Source organism: Miscanthus floridulus, chromosome 13, assembly GCF_019320115.1.
Source record: "Miscanthus floridulus cultivar M001 chromosome 13, ASM1932011v1, whole genome shotgun sequence".
In the NCBI taxonomy this organism is placed as follows: domain Eukaryota; kingdom Viridiplantae; phylum Streptophyta; class Magnoliopsida; order Poales; family Poaceae; genus Miscanthus; species Miscanthus floridulus.
In genome coordinates, this window is record NC_089592.1 from 56,752,468 (window position 1) to 56,763,967 (window position 11,500).

General features: G+C 41.7%; 1 protein-coding gene across 1 annotated transcript; it reads right to left on the bottom strand.

The window, feature by feature from the left end:
- Positions 1-821: 821 nt before the first annotated feature.
- LOC136501625 (probable 2-oxoglutarate-dependent dioxygenase AOP1) lies at positions 822-2,246 on the bottom strand. The gene is made up of 3 exons (XM_066497143.1): positions 1,755-2,246; positions 1,301-1,625; positions 822-1,194 (listed from the first exon to the last, which is right to left on the bottom strand). The coding sequence occupies exons 1-3, from the start codon at positions 2,111-2,113 to the stop codon at positions 913-915; spliced, it is 966 nt and encodes a 321-aa protein (XP_066353240.1). The 5' UTR covers positions 2,114-2,246; the 3' UTR covers positions 822-912.
- Between the last annotated feature and the right edge of the window lie 9,254 nt (positions 2,247-11,500).

An 11,500-nucleotide genomic window follows, 5' to 3' on the forward strand; every position in this document is an offset into this window, starting at 1 on the left:
CTGCGTCACCTATTTGGGCCAACTTGGCCATGTATCGTGTCGGGCCTTAAGCCCAAGTTGTGGGCGTCCAACCCCTGGCCGTCCCCAACCCTAGGTCGAGTCTTAGACTATAAACACAGCCGCCGCCGCTGCTACACAATTGAGTTTTGTTTAGAGTTTAGTTTTCCATCGAGAAACTGAATTGTTCATTGTAACTGTGGTGACAAATCCTTTTACAGTGATCCAGGGTCCCCCATTCTTGATCTCCTCCACTGTGTCGATTAGTCCTTTGGAACTGAGTTCTTGAATCCTCTATTGATATTCGCGTCATTCATATTTGTAATTTCAGATTGCGTGTTTTACCTTCTTGCTTGTGCTCTTCGATTCGCTTGCAGGAAAAGCCTTCTTGGCGAGGTCAATCAAGTTGTGCTTGGTTGATAACCAACGGAGCAGTGGTGTAACGGTTGCAGGGTTCGAATCGCGTCTGATTTGAAGCCGGATCGCCAATGTCGAGATCTCCACAAATCGAACTTACCGGCTACTTCTCGGAAGATCGGGCCTGTACTCATCACTTCCTTCTCGCCTTTCTGCTGTGTCGCCTCGGTGTCAGGCACAGGAAGACGAACACTGGATCGGGCGGACCCTATGTGCTTGCGGGCAGGCGCAGTAGGCGAGATGTGATGGGTAGGCGTGGGACGCGAGATGGTTGATAGCGGCGCGGGCGTCCGGACGGGTGGCTAACATTCGGGCGTCTGGACTCTAGCCACGTCCGTGGGTAAACTGCAAGGTGATATTGGTGGTCTCAACTCAAAATACCCATCGTAGCCAGGTACTAGTATGGATAAGATAACGATCGATAGCGACTTATATTGGTAAATAAAGGTTCGGATGGACATTATTTGAGCTAGCTATAATAATAGGAATTGAATACAATCATGACGCCATAGCTCCGACGACCTTGTCCTTGTCCACTCCACAGTAGACCTTGAGCGGATCGCTGAATTTGAGCCCTTCCTCTGAGTAACGCCACTTGGAGTACTCCTCGTGGCGCAGCGGGTTGTACACCAGCGGGTGCTCCGCGTCGACGAGGTCCTCCAGCGCGCGCACCGCGACGCCGTCCTTCTGCCGGCGGCCGAACAGCACCGAGAACCGCTCGCGGTTGCTCGGCGTCCTCACGCGGTGGAGGCACGCCGGCACCCGCCCGTTTGTCACGACCTGCACGCACATACACACGCGACGGCGTGAGCACTCCCGTGATCATCAGAGAAATCAATCGCCTGAGCAAGTGAGAATCAATCGCGCGTGACGGCTCCAATTGTACCCTGAACTGCTCGCCGGCGACGAAGGTGAAGGTGCCGGTTTCGGAAGGGACGGCGACCCAGCGCCCGTCCCCGACGTGCACCTCGAGGCCTTCCACCTCGTGCTGCACGATCGCGGTCACCACGCTGTCGTCGTAGTGCGGCGGCATGGACATGCTGCTCTCCGTGTCCGGTGGCACGCCGTAGTGCGACAGCCGGATGACGTGGCCGAGCAAGCCAAAGTGGGCGCCGATACTCTCCTCCCGGGCGCTGAGGCCCTCTAGGACCAGCGTCTCCACCGTCTCCTCCAGCTTCATCATGTTCTTGGCGAACGACACGATCGTCTCACTGCGCGTGGCCGCAGGCGGCGGACAGCATCATCGTCGGTCGGTTAGAGCAACCGAACATCAATATTAAAGATGGCAGCAACAGGTAACTAGTTAGAAAGATGGCCAAGGAAGGATGTCTCGCTCTCACCAGAACTCCGGGTTCCCCTCCGGCCAGAGGATCTCGGCGAAGCCGCGGACGCTGGCGGCGTCGGTGGGTTCCACGACGCGGAGGCTCTCCCAGGCCATGCCGGGGAGCTGGCCGATGTAGCCTCTGAACTGCCCCTTGTCCGACACCGTCCGCTGCTTGACCTCGATAGGGAGCGCGAAGAGCTCCGGCAGGGCACGGGAGAAGAGCGCCCACCGGAGGTCCGCGCTGAGCGCGTCGTGCGCGACCACGACGCAGCCGTGCGCCACCATGGACGCGGTCACCGCGGCGCGGGCGGCCTCCCACCCGGCTCCCCCGGGCACCACCCCGCGGAGGTCAACCTTGGCGATCTCCATCTCCATGGCTCGCACCTCTGCGCCCCCGCTGGATCCCGTCCCGTCTCGATCTGGCTTCTGCTAATGGAATCTTTGCTGTGCTTCGCGTGAGGTGTAGTGTCTGCAGAAGTCAGCAGAGTAGGTGCGCCTAGCTCGTCATGTGACGCTGCTAGCTGGCGCCATTTTTATATTCGGACGAGGAAATCGTGCTCGTCGTTTACATTGGGGCAGCCGGGCAGGACACAGAGAACTATTTTTTTTAAAATCTTTGTGTAAACTCTTTCTTTTTTTTTCTTCAGAAGACGCAAACTGCAGTAACAGCGCAAGGAAACAAGTTCGGCACGTTTTAGAATTGGTGCAGGGCAGCAGAAAGCGACTGGTGCAAGACTCCATGGCCATCTGAGCTATTTCTTGCAAATCAAATGGTGTTCTGCGCTAGTTGCAACCAGGTTGAAAAAGTGCTGAACTGACCACACTTGGCGAAGATTACCAAATTTGTTGTGCTAGGTCATATGTAATTCTGATTTTATAGTGTTGAATTAATGGCTCCGTTTGCTGGTCTGAAACTTGGCTGAAACTGGCTGAAAAACACTGTTCCGGCTGAATTGTTGTGAGAGAAAAACACTGTTCCGGCTGAAAAAAGAAGCCGAACAAGCCATTTTTAAACCGAACAAGCCATATAATGGTTGTCGCTTTTTTTTTTTCTAAAAGAATGGACATACTATACTTTATAGCGATGCTCGCACACACACATTTATCTCTATAAACGGAAGCACCTAGTAGTACATAATCCGGTTTTGTTTGGAACCACTTGTTTAAAAATCGATTTTTAGGGTGCGCGTGGATTGAAGAAACGTTTCAGTTTCTAGAGAAAATCAGGAGAATAACCTCCAAAAGGTGTTTCCAGCGAGTGATTCAGAACCGAAATGTTTCATCTGTTTTTATGTACGCACACGAAACTGTAGGAGGCCAGTTTTGTACAGATTCTCATCTCATCGCTTCCTACTTCTCTTTATTCTTTTTTTCGTTAATTCTTTTTAATGCAATAAATTAAAATGGATTATACTTAAGTTGTTCTCAATCCAAAAAATGATGTAGATTTTTAAGCATATTTTTATTTATATGATTTTTTGAAAAAAAGAGATTTTCTTATAAATTGGAATCTGGTCTACTAGCCAAACAGGTTCATAAAGTGATTCTGATTCATCATTCGAAATGTTTTTGAGAGCATGTGAATCTGAAATGTTTATGCGAGAATTAGGAGCCCTACCATGGATTTACAATTTGGAAAATACAGGTATTTGGTAATCCTTATTATTACTCATAAATTCTGTCATGAATATAAAATAACTAGTTGTTGGAAGCCAAATTGGCATCCCATGCCGAATACATGCACCAAACGGTCCGATGTGTGTAGCCCAGTTTGAGCCTGAGTTGGATTCAATTTGTATGTTCGATATGGATCTATTTTGAGTTTATTTTGTGATGATAGCCGGAATAGACTTTCCACCCTATATAAATATAAAGGGCCACAACCAACTAAGAATATTTAATCGATTAAAACAAAACCAATCTACTATTTTTCTTTTTCATACCTTTTATCTCTTAACCCCACTTTTCCAACCTCATATGATGTTCTACAAGCATCTCAATGGTGTTTGTGGCGTTCTAGATGGCCTTGCCAATCCTAGAATAACCCTAGATGCACCTCATTGATGGGCTCCTTTCTGGGAGGTGTGATTTGAGAGCACCGGATGGTCCAGTAGCTCTCACCTAACAGTCCGGTGTGCACGCTTTATCGATATGCAACCTGTTACAAGTTCCAACAGTATGCGGTGAATTGTTTGGTGTGTACAATTTCGTCACCATTAGACAGTTTGGTGCACACGTTTTCACTGAGGGTTCATAGATATATGATCCGCGCATTCTGGCGACGTGGTGGATTGTTTGGTGTGCACGTTTTCGTCATCACCAGAATGTTTGACCCGTTTTCATCAAGGGTTCCCTGATATGTGATCCGCGCTGTAACAACCCTAGCTCATTGGAAGCATGCAGTAATTGTATTGTTGGCCCATGTGGCATGTGTGGTTGTGGTTGGTGGGTTTAGTACCACCTTCGAAGTTTAGTAGGGTGAGGATCAACTTATAATCCTTGTCATTCTAAACGTATCACCATTGGGTTTACCCTTTTACACTAAGCGAGGATAAAAGTATAAGAAATGTGTTACATGTATGTACGGCCGTTTCACGTGAGGAGTTGGGCAATAGGATTCAGAGCATCAACCCTTGCTACATGTACTGGGCATATGTGGTGAGGTACCGAGGGCGTCAGCCATTAATGGTGGAGGGGTGTTGTGAATGTGTAACACCCCTGCCCATTAGAAGCCTATAATAGTTACCTTGGAAGTTTAAGAGGTGAGGCCCGTTCTATGTGAGGAGCTGGGCCATATAATCAGGTTTTGGACGCGAGGTGTTACACACGCATTCTAGCATTGTGGTGGGTGGTCATTTTTTGCGCTAAAATACCTTTTGGTGACTCTGTAGGGGACAAAGGTGTTTTATATTCGATGACCAAAATCATCTCAAGCAATATATTGTCCAATGAAACAATTACCTGAAAAAACTAGAGGAGTACATGCAAGAATTTATGCAAGCAACCTAGAGATTATATCTGTCCTGTTTTCATGAAATTGAGCAAGGCGTCGTTGATGTAAAGGAGTGGTAGAAACCAAGCAGAATTGACATGTAAAGGGAGATGCAATCTTCAGATACTCTATGCGATCCTTTATCCACTGTCGTCAATACTATGTTTAATTCTAAAAAGGATAGTATGGATCTAGTTCCTAATGTATCCAAAATTCGGCCATTGAAAATAGTAATTCTAAATCAGCAAATGAGCCGACTATTGCTAATAATGCCAAACTACTTACCGTTGAACCCTATGAAAATAGGCCGCTAATGATGTTGTTGGCCAAGATAGCGAAATCGTAATTCGGTCATCTCAAGCCTAATTTAATGAAATCAAATCCACATGTGTTAGTAAGGATAAACCAGAGCCTTCCGAAGAGAAAATAGATCCTACACCTAGTACTTCGAGACTTGGGGGAGGGGGGCAACAAAGAGATGATCACCTGATCTATTAGATTCAAATCGGTCTATTAAAGCAAAGCCAAAGATGTTGGAACAAAAAAAGTCTAAAGGCATAACAAGCATCAAAACAAAGAGGCTACGATTGTTGTTTGGAAAACCATCAAAACTAAAGGGCATAACACGCATCAAAATAAAAAGGTGTAGCCCTTAATTTAGTTAAATAAATAAATCACAAGATATTTTGTCACATTTATTATAATCTCACATTAGTTTGTAAGTGAGAGTTTTCTTATTTATCAAAATATAAAAATATATTTCTCATGTTACCTCTTAATCCCATTCCAAATTGTAAGTCATTTTGGCTTTTGTAGATATATAGTTTTTGGTATGTACCTAGATATACATTATGTTTAGATATATAGTAAAAAATATGAATCTAAAGAAGTCAAAACATCTTACAATTTGGAACGCAGAGTATAAGATAATACTATATATGATAATAGTTATCTATATCTAACCTAAATGGATGGCTCATTTTGACAACAAAAAAGGTCAGAGGAGCTTAAATTTATATGAGTGGTTGAGATATGCCTGTATCGAAGTTCTAACCTATGAGGCTCCGTGGTCTTGGAAGTTAGGCATTGAAACTTCCGATGTGGGAGTTGGCCGTTGGAACTACCAGCATTTGTTAGAACTTCCTACCTTGTCTAAATTTAGTTGTTTTCAGATCTGATCTGAACTCCTCCGATCTTGTGGGAAACTTAAAATTATGTCTTGGAAATGTTTTCTACTAGGATAAGACCACCCGCTCTCTATATATATTGGAGGATCATGGCTGATTGATGTATCCAATATACAATCGATCTTTTATCAATTTATCTTTACTTTTACCTCCAAACCCTATCTCTTCCATGTGTAGGTGAAACTTTTTCATTTGAAATCTTTAGGGACAATATTCAGTATAAGATTACAAAATGTTGATACAAAAGATACCTATTCTATACAATGAATAATGTGTTCGTAATCCATTGTTGTATGTGTTGAAGGTCTTGGCTTGAACAGAGGCGAGCATGGCGGGCCTCTAAACATGTCCGCCTTTGTTAATCGATTTGACTGTGACCATTTGGTGGGGACGACCATATTGTCCGCCTCTGAAAATTGATTTTGACAGCCTCTGAAGTGACCATTTGCTAGAAGCGGTTGCACTACTCGCCTACAAAAATGGATTTTGACCACCTCTGGAAAGTCCTTTTTATAGTAGTGTTGCACCTGCACCGACATCATTTTCATGGGGTGCGAAGTCCCTGCACAATGCCTCGCCTGCGCCCGACAGCTTCCTAATGCCGACATTATTGCGTTTGTGTCCTGCATAGATGAGAAAAAGGGACAATCCCATCCTCCTCTTTTTATGGATGGATGGGGGCATCCGGTATCTGGAGGGAACGTTCTCATATGATCGTATCTCTCATGTCCCTCAATCAAACATCTTCAAATATAGAATCGAGCTATCCCATCTTCTTTCGTTGCTCAAACCAAATATGTCCCCAATAAAACATTTTTCAAAGGGGAATCAAGCTATATCATCTCCCAACCAAACACATGGTACACACATATATTTACCAATAACATATACATGTACACCATTTTAACTTGCGTAACTTTCTTTTGAGTACATACTAGGGTGCTCACTCTATGTAGTACTCCATTCATTTTAGATAAAGGGAGTCACTCCATTTCATTTCACTACTAGAAATACCCCCCTTAGTGACACTTTATTTATATATTAGACAATTTTTATTTCGTCTCTACAAGATTGTAGACATGTTTTTATAAAGCGTGTTAGAAGTGTCTTCGCATGGACCATGTCAGGACTTGTAGAGATGAGTTCTCTAAGCGTGTCAAGGTATAAAAGAGACATTTTGTAGAGACGTTAGTTGCATGCCTATGAATATTGATACACTTTTATAGATACATTTATATAACATGTCTACTTGTGTAGTTACGTTATATAGCAACACTTTATTATGTGCTAAGAAATGTAGAGCCGTTCTCATAGATACATTTATATTATGTATGTACTAATGTAGTGACGTGTAACGATGTTGTATTGTGTGTTAAAAAGTGTAGAGACGTTCTCATAGATACATTTATATAATGTGTGTACCAATATAGTAACGTTTTATAATGATGGCGTATTGTGTATTAAATATAGAGATGCTTGAGTAGATACATTTATATTACGTATCTAACAATATAGATACATTTGCATTTTAAGAAAATATAGAGACAATTTTATACACATTTATATTTCATGTCTACTGCTATAGAAACATTATATAGTAACATTTTATAACGTCATATAGAAATATAGATATTTATGCATCTATATAATGTGCCTATTAATATAGACATATTTATAGTAACACATTCTTACTCACGAAATAAAGAGACTTTTACAAATTTGTACACAAATGAATTTTAGATAATGAGAAAGTGAATCATGAATGCATTGCTTGAAAAATCCATTGTCTTTACAAAACAAGATGATGATTAATAGTTCATTAGAGCGCACTCTCAAAGACAAACAATATTCATAAAGAAGCATAGGAAAGGTGGCAATTATCATACAAGTATCTATATTTCTCGCTAACATCTAAAGTCTATCTTGATCACTCCGAAACTTGTAGTTTGTCTTTCCATCCACATCAAGTTGCATGTTCCCATCATGCTGCAAAATAAGAGGAGATTGAGTTGACAGACATGAATTCTAATCAAACGAATATAGCAAGGAACGTCACATAATCGTAACAACAATTTCAAATCCAACGTTAATTATTAGGAGCAAAGAAATATACCATTACTAACTTCACTTTGTTGGTGTTGTATCTCCCATTCTTTTTATTATGAGCAGCGTCCCATAATTCTATCCTATGAACCTTTCCTTTCCTTCGATCTTCCTGCACAAGATATTAAATTCGAGGATCCCAACACCTCTCTGACATGATCATTGAATTTGGCAGATAATAACATAGTTAGAATATATATCACCATCTCTTTCTTCAGTCTAGCATGGCTTTTCCTCCCTGTTGTGTGTGTATTCTTCTATTCTTTTGCACACTGAGAGTTTGTTGCACACAATTTCTGTAAATATAGCAAAGTGAGAAAGCACAAATGTTACGTAACTTTTTCAAATTTCCTGTTAATGTTAGATAAAAAAGATATCACCCTTATGTGTTTTCTTGACACCAAAAGCTAACAAGAGATCTCCACTGATGTTAATTAATAGTTCATGGTCTATCTCGTATAATTTGATCTAGAGATCTCTGTTCTTGGTCTACCTTGCCATGATTTAAACTGCAAAGGAAAATTAGCAGTTCGTTATAAATTAAAGAGTAAGCTGTCAGGATCAGCAGCAGACTACAGAGTAATTAATGTGTTGGATTTCAGAAAATGCATTATATAAAAATTCTCAGTCTTAGCCTTGATCGAAGTTGACCTCAAGGCAGACAAATTCTGCTGGTATTCATACCTTTTTTTTTGTATTTGTAAAATTCTGAAATTTTTGTGACAAAATTCTCAATCTTAGCCTTGATCGAAGTTGACCTCAAGGCAGACCAAATTCTGCCGGTATTCATACCAGAACAGCAGAATCGGAACGAGAGAGTCAGGAGGGACGGACGGCTGGGATTGCCGGACAGGGCCTGGAGTCGCCGTTGCCCGTCGGAGCCTTGGAGCTCGGTCGCTGGGAGCTGGAGGGGCCCAGGGGCATTGGCGAAGCCAGGATTTCGCGGTCCAAGTACAAAAAATTTCGATGTATATGTAAATAGTAATAAGGGATAAAATCAGTACAAAATTGATCTTTGTGTGCGGCTCAAGTAGTATATATATATTTTTCTTAAAATATATGCTAGGTAAATAATTTTTTACCCTGGTAACAAGGCACCAAACAAAGTGAACTTAGTGTCATCCCTGGTAATAATCAAAGTACAAGTTCTTTATCTACGTTACAAAAAAAAACAATGCAATATTTCTTTCAAAAAAAAGAACACAATGCAACAAAAAAAATAGAAAATGAAACCTTCAATTCTTACTCTGAAGAATCAAGAATGGATCTGTGGTCTTTTGTGTTCGTCGTGCTATTGCTTCAAGCCGTAGATAAGAGAGGTGCCGAGGGGGAGGGTCGGACACCTGGATGCCGGAGCCGAGTGGGAGCCTGCAAAGACCACTGACCGCCGCCGCCGCCGCCAGAGGAGTGTCCGGGCGCAAGGCGCTGCCGTATTCCCGACTGCCAGAGGGCCGATAGGCGAGGGGCCGACTGGGCGAGGGCTGAAGGGCCGAGGGGGAGAGTCAACCTGCCGTGCCGCCGCCCTTCCGATCAATGCGAGCGACGGACGGGAGTAGGAGACAGGGACGAGAGTACGGTCGATGGGTTTCTGTCTTTCTGAGTTTGTGGGCTGCTGCTACTAGTTGTTCTACTGGACTTATGTGCTATATATTTGCAACATTCAACAAACTAACATGTTGTATCATTATACGTGTATACATATATTTGTGTTTGTCACAAAAATAATGGGTATTCCATGGAATACAGGGGCATACCCCCTGGTGCCGCCCATGCCTAGGGGATTCCTCGCTGCTCGCCGTCGACCTCTCCAAGCCCCACACGCGTGCTTGTGCAGTTGTGTAGAGCCGCAGAGGGCGGCCGGCGCGGTGGTGGGATGGGGCTGGCAGCGCGGCGACCTCGGCGGTGGCACCCGCTCCTCCCGTGTGGTGCCGCAAGGTATGCCTGGTGGGCCATGGCATACCCTGTGAGGTATAGCGTTCAATTGAAACTCACTTATTATAGTATGTTAATAAAATAATGTATTTGCACTTGTACACAAAAACAGCTAATAATAACTCAGTGGTTTGCATCCTTGGCACTTAACTGTGATGACACCATTACGATTCCATATGCCCTTGTTATATTGACTATATTTTTATATATCTTTTATCCCTACACATTAACCATGATATTTTTTATTTTTCCGGCCTATGTTTTTATCGCCTACAGATTAACTATGTTATTGCGCTCACTGTACAAATTAAGTACTGTACTCGCTCGGTGGTACATGATCTACTTGCGGTGGTTATATATGGTACGTGTCCCCTTTTTTAGTTTTAGCCAAAAAAAAAGGTCATTGAACTACCATACTTGTGCATTAGTTACTTTTTTATCCTATATAAACTTTTTATCCTATATATTATATACTAGTATTTTTGTCTTGTCGGTGGTGCTAGATTGTGGATTTGAATTATATAGTAGCCCGTGGTCAGAACATTATATATAGAATGTTGTATATTACAATTAGCTCACCTTGTTGTCTAGTGGTACCACTATTTTTGTGTTCGTTTTAATGTTATAAATATTCTATAGTATTTTTTGTGTTATTTTCATGATATTATATTATTATAGACTATAGTGGCCAAGAGTACAAGCATGTCCAAAAGACACCTGATGTAGAATGTTAAGAAAATTATTTTCAAATTTTGAAACTTAATTTTTATGGCGATGTAAATCATTAGTACAAATGTTTAGTAACTACAAATTTGGAGAAAAAAATGTGTATGAGAGGACTTAGATATGTAATGGATGTTAATAATTTTTTTTACAATATCTCTACATGCTACTGATGGATGACAAAGGCACATTTAATTTCGTTTCACTTTGAGATGTTTTCAATATCGTATCAAGAAGCATGCTTACGTGACTATGTACGAATATTGATACGCTTGCAATGTGTATAGATTATACTAACGGTTTAAAGCGTGTCTAACTTCGTGTTATTTTGAGACGACTTTAGTATTATATCAAAAAATATCTTTAATTGTCTATGGAGAGTTCTATGATACGCTTTGTAACGTGTCTAGAAGCTATTGACAACTAAAAGCGTGTCTACCACCGTGTCACTTTGAGATGCTTACAATACCATGATAAAAGTGTCTTTAGATGCCTTTTAACACTAAAAACGTGTCTAACATCGTGTTATGTTAACACGTTCATAAAATCATGTTAAAAAGCATCTTTACATGACTATGTAGAGCCGTTTTTAGTGTGCGTTACTATAAAAGCGTGCCTATATATATATATATATATATATATATATATATATATATATATAGGGAGAGGCTATTCAGTAGCCGGCTACAAAATAAGTTATTTTGTAGCCACCTCCATTTACTATAATTTTATATACTAATTTACCATAATGTCAATACATATTTACGATAGTTGGGTTACTATAACACATGGGGATATTTACCATAACATTATATTAAACCACTT

What these genes read in the sequence shown, in the direction of transcription:
- LOC136501625 (XM_066497143.1), bottom strand. Translation starts at nt 2,113, where the DNA reads ATGGAGATGGAGATCGCCAAGGTTGACCTCCGCGGGGTGGTGCCCGGG. An exon ending in GAGGGGAACCCGGAGTTCTG is followed by an intron (nt 1,626 to 1,754) that starts GTGAGAGCGAGA and finishes GGCCACGCGCAG; the next exon opens with TGAGACGATCGTGTCGTTCG. An exon ending in TCGCCGGCGAGCAGTTCAGG is followed by an intron (nt 1,195 to 1,300) that starts GTACAATTGGAG and finishes ATGTGCGTGCAG; the next exon opens with GTCGTGACAAACGGGCGGGT.